This window comes from Oxyura jamaicensis, chromosome Z, assembly GCF_011077185.1.
Source record: "Oxyura jamaicensis isolate SHBP4307 breed ruddy duck chromosome Z, BPBGC_Ojam_1.0, whole genome shotgun sequence".
In the NCBI taxonomy this organism is placed as follows: Eukaryota; Metazoa; Chordata; class Aves; order Anseriformes; family Anatidae; genus Oxyura; species Oxyura jamaicensis.
In genome coordinates, this window is record NC_048926.1 from 39,661,499 (window position 1) to 39,669,158 (window position 7,660).

At 36.9% G+C, this 7,660-nt stretch overlaps 1 protein-coding gene across 5 annotated transcripts in view; it reads left to right on the forward strand.

Annotated features, from left to right (window-relative positions):
* TRPM3 (transient receptor potential cation channel subfamily M member 3) overlaps positions 1 to 7,660 on the forward strand; it is a 466,535-nt gene that overhangs the window by 451,011 nt on the left and 7,864 nt on the right. For all 5 annotated transcript variants that reach the window (XM_035309095.1, XM_035309092.1, XM_035309094.1 and 2 more), the window contains 3 exons: positions 3,449 to 3,599; positions 4,157 to 4,356; positions 5,514 to 5,646. In XM_035309095.1, coding sequence (XP_035164986.1) covers positions 3,449 to 3,599; positions 4,157 to 4,356; positions 5,514 to 5,646 — 484 coding nt within the window. The remainder of the gene's footprint in view (positions 1 to 3,448; positions 3,600 to 4,156; positions 4,357 to 5,513; positions 5,647 to 7,660) is intronic.

The following is a 7,660-nucleotide window of genomic DNA, read 5'->3' on the forward strand; positions in this document are numbered from 1 at the left end:
TCCTCTCTTCCCTTCCCCTTCCCCAAATAATATTTTTGCACTGCCTACACACCACTTCAAGAATCTCCCTGGCCTTGAGCTGCAGCAGTATTCCTCTTCCTATCCATGAGGTTATATTTTAGGTTCCATTTGGTTGGATATTTTTAAGGCAGGGAGGAAGAGGGAAAAAGAAAACAAGACAACTAGAGAGATTTACTATAAATTATGATTAAAATATGATAGAAGAGATGTTTTGGAGTCATTTTAATGTGTCTGTGAGCAAGAAGCAATGAGTAAGGTCACAATACTGTAGTTAAAGCAACTTTCTTCAAGTAATGAGATACTTCTCAGTTCCCTGAATGTTTCTACTGATTAAGAGAGCAGTGATATGAGATTCAGCGTCCCCAGAGTTCAGTATTTTCTCTGTTAGTCAAGAAGTGGACAGCCCTAAGCAGCTCACTTAGCCTTTTTTCAATATTTACTAGCCTGGTAACCTGGTAAGGTTGAAGCACACAGAGATGTGGGCTATTGCTGTTTGCTTTGCACCAGTTTGCTGGCCATGAAGGAGGAAGCATTAGATATGTAGCAGGAAAGGCCTGCACAGAAAACTGTAAAGGGGAGCCAGGAAGGAAACATAAGCATAGAGGCAGATTATGAAAAGAGAAACAAAAGATGCAAAAAGTACATACCACCACAGCTGTCAAGGTTCGATATCTGAAAGCTGAGGGAAGTTAATACATGTAATTGAAATTAAAATTCCAACCAATTACCATTTTTCAAAGCCCAAGTTCAGGGCTTGATGTCCTACCTAGATCAAATGACCTACAGGTATCAGGCTACCTGGGTTTTTCAATTACCTGGAAAATGCATGTAGTTATGCTAACAGAATTTGTTTTAACATAACATTTCACTAGAATTACAAACTCTACATAATCTTCGCTAAAGCAAGGCTGTCATGTAAAAAGATATGAGTATGTTTTCATACACTAAAATTGTTCTTTGAAAAAGTTTGTCATTACAATGTTACTGCACACACTACAAAAATTCCTACATTTTTCAAAATATAATTCATCAATCAGAATTCTAAATTCTTAAAAGTAAGCAAGTGTCTTTGTTATCTAAAAAGAGTATCATTCACACTCTTAGACACCTGCCAGATTCCTCCCTGTAGCAAAGGGTGAAAATTCTGTTTCCTTTTTTTCTGGGAGTAATTGTTTTTAACAAATAGTTTATTTAATAGTGGGAGAACAATCATTTAAAATTAATGTTATTGTTTATAATGGAAAAAAGATGTTAATTTCAGTCATATGCATTAGAACACAGGCTTCAGAACTTTGGACACACGTCACGCTTTCTCATGCAGCTGAAGACTGAAGATTGAATGTTGGCTTAGATCTCCATAAAGTAAGGCATAAGATTAGTATTCCTTTGTTATTTAAAGGAATGTTATGTTCTGTTTCTTCAACAGAACTGACAGAAGAGAAAACTTTTGCAAAGCCTCAAGGCAAGCCAAACACCCATGTATGAATAGATTATGGGGGCTTGTTTTCAAGGAAGACACCACTGTGTGGCATAAACTGACAGGGACACATAAATGGTTTTCCGAATATTCTATTGTAGGCAAATCAAGTTAGATAAAATATTTTTGTCTTGGTAGTTGTCAAAGATGGAAAATATTTAAGATGAAAATATTTTAATAGAAAAATGGAATAATAGATTATAACCAGATTTAAAGCTGAGTTTTGGATATCATTGAACTAAAGTTTAAGATACGCTTTTCAGAAATTTCTCTCTTCATTGTAAAAAACATTATTATTTCTGTGCTTTAACACACAGAAGGACAACAGGTTTCATCAACTGCTAGAATGATTTCTGTGTTACTGGTGAGATCATGATGGGGTTTGGTACTCTGTTGTAGCTTTGTAGCTCTGAATCAACACATTCCTGTTTCCACATAAACAAAAAAGTCTCACTTTGAATCCTGATACCAAGAGGTGTTGAATGTCCCAGATTCTGCTGGATGGAGGCTGAATGCACCTAGCTCAAGAAATCCAGCAGCTCACAGATGGTATTTTGAATGTCTAAATGAAGCTACTGGTTGGAGCAAATAACTGAAAGGGCCTGTAATATTATATTTTCTAAGAAATAAAGAATTGCTTATATTTAGCCTGTTCCAGGAATAAAGTGCTTTTCTGTAAGTACAAAGGACTAGAGATAATGTGGGTCCAGACACAGCAGAACTGCTTGCAAATGTAGTATTTGTCTTTTTTTTTTTTTTTCTGTGAGTTTATGTTTGAACCTGATGAAGGATATATCCCTCTGTCATAGTAGTATAACAGAAGTAATTACATATTAAACCTCCTGAATAGTAATAACAACTATTTCACAGTTTTTTCTCCCTCTTTGCTTCAGTTCGACAACGTTCGTAATGAGGAAATTTTGGTGGGGGTTGGTCTGTTCTTCCACGTGCCTGGTGACAGGACGAGGGGGAATGGGCTTAAGTTGCGCCAGGGGAGGTTTAGGTTGGATCTTAGGAAGAACTTCTTTACCGAAAGGGTTGTTAGACATTGGAACGGGCTGCCCAGGGAAGTGGTGGAGTCACCATCCCTGGAGGTCTTTAAAAGACATTTAGATGTAGAGCTTAGGGATATGGTTTAGTGGGGACTGTTAGTGTTAGGTCAGAAGTTGGACTTGATGATCTTGAGGTCTCTTCCAACCTAGAAAATTCTGTGATTCTGTCATTTTTGTTCCAAAATATTTGTGAAACAAACAGGTGGCAACTCTGTTGCCTACGTGTCCGTTTACCTGGTACAATAAAGACTTGATAATCTCCCCCACTGTTTTTCTAGGAATGCAGTCAAAAGTCAATAGTAGAAGGCCATTATGAATTCTTCCCAGAGGGGCTCTGGGAAGTACAGTGTACAGGAATAAATGTATACTCTTTATTTTCATGTACTTCTTTTTTCTATTAAAAAAATAAAAACTTTCACCGTTAAATCAGGGGTTGGACCCGATGATATTTTGTGGTCCCCTTCCAACCCCTACAATTCTGTGATTCTGTGGTTAAAAAATAGTATGTTAGCTTTGTGCAGGATTAACCATTTTGATTATTTCATTTGCACAGCCACTAATTAATACCAGAGTACTAAGATATTTCAGTTAAACAGAACAAGCAGTTTACATGAGACAGGCTTCCTGAAATTTCTGGGGGGAATATCTTGACTTTCATGGAGAATAACATATAGCATCAAGAAGTGTGGCTTTTAAGATATGTGATAAATTTGACAAGCATGTGATCACCACCACCTATAGCAATTTCAGATTTATTGAAAGGAGCATCAATGGCACTGTTATTTAGAAGATAATTGCTTTGGCAGGCAGGCCTTCCAAAACATTTGAATATGTCTGTAAAAAGCACTGAAAACATAAGATTAATTCCTGGTTTGTATTTTTGTATTTTTGTTCCCAGCTCCTTGTGGTCAGAATGAAACTAGAGAAGATGGTAAAATAATCCAGCTGCCTCCCTGCAAAACAGGAGCATGGATTGTTCCTGCCATCATGGCCTGTTACCTCTTGGTTGCAAACATCCTTTTGGTGAACCTTCTGATTGCTGTTTTCAAGTGAGTGACACATTGCAAAGAATGGAGTTGGGGATGGTGGGCATTATTCATGGTCTAAGAAGGCAGCTAAGCTGAAGCCTTTGGCTGAAAGCCATTTTTAGAGGATGTGCAGGTGAGAAGATATAAAGTAGTAGCTTGTCTCCAGAGAGTGAGGGAAATGCCAAATTTCTTACATTATCTCATTGCCAAGGACAGACATCCAATGTGACTGAGAGTAGAAAATCCAAAAATTTGAAGTTCAGTTATGGCATCATTCACTCCTAATATAGAAGATAAGAATAAAAATACTTGCCTGTCTTACTAGGTTGTTGAAAAACTAAGTGGTTGCACAGAGCAAGAATAAAGGGTAGTAACATTTTAAATGACTGATTGCCACAGTGCATCACTGAAGAACAATGTTATTAGCTGTTTTCTTTTGTTCTTCCTTTTTTTTGTATGACAAGGAAAAGTTTGCCACCATTAGTGAAATGTGTGTAATTAGGGTGCTGTCATATCATTTTTGGCAAAGTACTCAAAAACATTTTAATCTGATGTTATTTTCTCTTCTTGCCTCCTAGCAATACATTTTTTGAAGTCAAATCCATATCCAACCAAGTATGGAAGTTTCAAAGGTATCAACTAATCATGACATTTCATGAAAGGCCAGTTCTCCCACCACCCCTGATCATTTTCAGCCATATGACTATGATATTCCAACATCTCTGCTGTAGATGGCGGAAACACGAAAGTGACCCAGATGAGAGAGACTACGGACTAAGTAAGCCTTAAACAATTTACAGAGCGGGACTTACCAATTCTCTTTGTAATATCTTGTATTTGACATGAATGAAGGCTAAGCCCAGCACTTTGATGAACAGAGAACTATTAACTGCAAGTTCCCACCTGATCACTTAGTTTTACCTCCATTCCTTAACACTCAGTTCTCCTCAGATCATTAATGAGGCAATGTTGTTCCTGGATATTTTGGGTTGTTTCTTTCTTCAAAACAAAGAGTTTTGTTTTGCTGTTGCTAGAAGACTGTTGTTACCGGAATTCATACAGTGCTTTGCACTTTCAGATCTTTAGTTTTTGCAGAAAATACAGAGATAGCATTCTTATTTTTTGAGTAAATAGCACATATGTCCCCTCAACACACTTTATGCCTAGATAAGATGAGAGATGGTAAGGAGTAATAATTTTGTAGAGATATGTTCTCTCCTTGACGTTGATTCAAAGTGGAGGAGTGGTTTTTCCAGACACTTTAATAAGAACTCCCATAAGCATGATGGAAAACCTGACAGATTATTTTGATATCACTTTATCTGCTCTTCCTTATCTAGTTCTTCAAAGTAGAAGAACTCCACCTCCCCCAGTGTATATGACAGAAGTAGGGAGCTAGTGGATGTGCATCTCTTCCCAACTCAAACCCATGCCACAGCCCACTTCTCCGTAAGAAAGGAGCTGGAGTCCTGTGATGGCCTGAGAGATGCAAGTGCAACCATACTGCTCTCCTCCCACTCACAGCACACTGTGACGTAGCCTTTGCTGCTGCCTGCAGATTTCATCTCTTGTCATGTCAAACAGACCCTCTGTATTCTCATACTTCTTTCTTACCAGTCTCCAAATATAATTAAATTTATATTAGGTTACAGGTGAGTTTTGGCTCCCACTTTCTCTCCAGGTCCTGACCAGCTGTGTTTAGGTATCATGTAATCAAAACACATTCATGTTTGTACAGCATTTGCCTGCTCAAGTGTTGCTATCTCCAGAATCACTTATAATAGAATCCACTAATTTGCTTTCATACCAAAATGCCAGATAAAATTGAAGCCTGATTTTGAAAGTTCAGTCTGTGAATTCTGCAATAAGAAAAGTGTACCTAATTTCATATGTTAATGTTTTGCCAAATTCACATTTTTTACATTGTTTCTACAGAACTTTTCATAACTGAGGATGAATTGAAAAAAGTCCATGATTTTGAAGAGCAGTGTATAGAAGAATATTTTAGAGAGAAGGATGACAGATTTAATTCCTCCAATGATGAAAGAATCCGTGTCACTTCAGAAAGGTGCACTTTGCTCTCTCCTATGTTGATCTAGAAATATGTTTTTGTTGCCTTTCTCACCCTCTCTTTCTTTTTCTTGAAAAGGGAAACATTTGAGGTAATTTTAAGTAATTGATAATGAAGTAGAGTGATACAAGGTGATGAATTTTTCTCTCTTTTTTTTTTTTCTTCTTCACTAGAGCAAATGTTCCTCAAAATTTTGAAAACTTTGGATCATCTAACCAATTCCAATTGTATGCAAAAGAAATAGTGAGGAAAACACAATTCCTCCTTGCATTTCAGTTTTTGAAGCAGAACTTAGAGGCACAAGTGCTCAGAACACAATGGGAGAGTAAATGAGAGTTCCTCAATAAAAACTAGAGTTTTAGCACTGACTTGATAACCATTTAGATAAAGAAAGAGCTTAACTTTGGGATGATCTTGCTAGGTAGACTAGTTTCATTGAGAGCAACAGGGATCTTGCCATTAATTTCAAAGGAACTAGACATTTCACTTAGAATGATAACAAACACAGAGGACTAAGATAATATATGAGTTTAGTGCACATTTCTCGTCTTAAAATTTAACAGTCCTAAACTTAATGAATCTGTTAATCTCCAATACATGCTTTCATCATATAGCAGTTGAGCAACAGAGCTAACTTTTGAGTACAGAGCTTGTTGTTCGATGCACAGCACTGTTGCCAATAAATATTCTAGGGTGACATCCTGTCAAATACTCATGAAACTTAAGAACCACTGAATATTCTATAAACTGAATACTATGCTTTAACATGAATGCATGTAAAAGAAATCAGGAGAGTCATCTCTGTAATTGAGTACATGGGCATAACACTCTTATATTTATACATAAACTTCCGGCACATCTCCTGATGCAGCTATGCCTAAAATATGTTTCATGTAGGCTAGAAAATGTGCTTTAAATTTGTTTTTGAACTAAATCTATCCCAGAGCAGGATTAGCAAACATAATATCCTTTAATCATCTGTGTTCCTGTAAATAGTACTCTCAAGACACATATTTTAGAAAAGGGTGTTAGAGGGGAAGTGTGGTAAAGCATGGAATAGCTTCTTTACAAGGGATGGCCCGGTAATCCTCAAATAAAACTCTATTCTGTCTGGAAGGGAAAAATCAGAAATGAAACCACAGAGGCTTATATAATTCTGCGTGCAAGGAGAGGGTGAGTAGAAATCAATTGTTTGCTGTCTCTCCCAAAACAAGAACTGGGAGAGCAACAGATAAATCTAACAGGAGACTGTTCAAAATAAATAAAAATAGATGTTCTTTTCATTCAGTAAATACCAGAATAGAGTGAATTCTTGAAAGATTATGCGGTCTAAAAGAAGCTGATGATGTCAGTTAAAAGTTGACACTAGTTAAAAGCCTAGACAAGCTTATGGAAGGGAAATCCTGTTAGGACTACTAAATACATAGAAATCATTTTACTCCCAATAAGGTCCTAAGCTGAAAGTCGTCGAAGACTGGAGACTGAAGAATTACTTATGTTTCTAAGAAAGACAACAGGCTAAATTGAACTGTGGTCCAAGGTTTCCTATGTTCTGATACTCCAGAGATCAGAAAACTAACCTGGAAATGGTAGTTGTAGGTTCAAATCTCCATTTGCTCATAGCTTTTATTTTTGGTGTCCAAGGAAAGAAGAAGTCTGTATAAATAAGTGACCCTGCAGGGACCTCCCCTACATTAGGCAAGTGCTCTATGTACTGAAAAATGAATTTATAATAGTCTATCTTTGCTCTCTGTTTTGGTCCCATTTTATAGGAAAGGAGTCCTTCTCTTTATTTTAAATTAATGACTTAAAGCACTTCATTCCAGAGGAGGGTTTGTGATTATGAATCCTAAATGAAGACAAACGCCTGAGCTTCACAGAGAAATCATTATTTAAACATTCATTTTCCTTAGTCAATAGTGTAAAACCAGCAAGTGCCAGCTCTGTATGGAAGGCCATTTGTGAGGATAGGATAGGATAGGATAGGATAGGATAGGATAGGATAGGATAG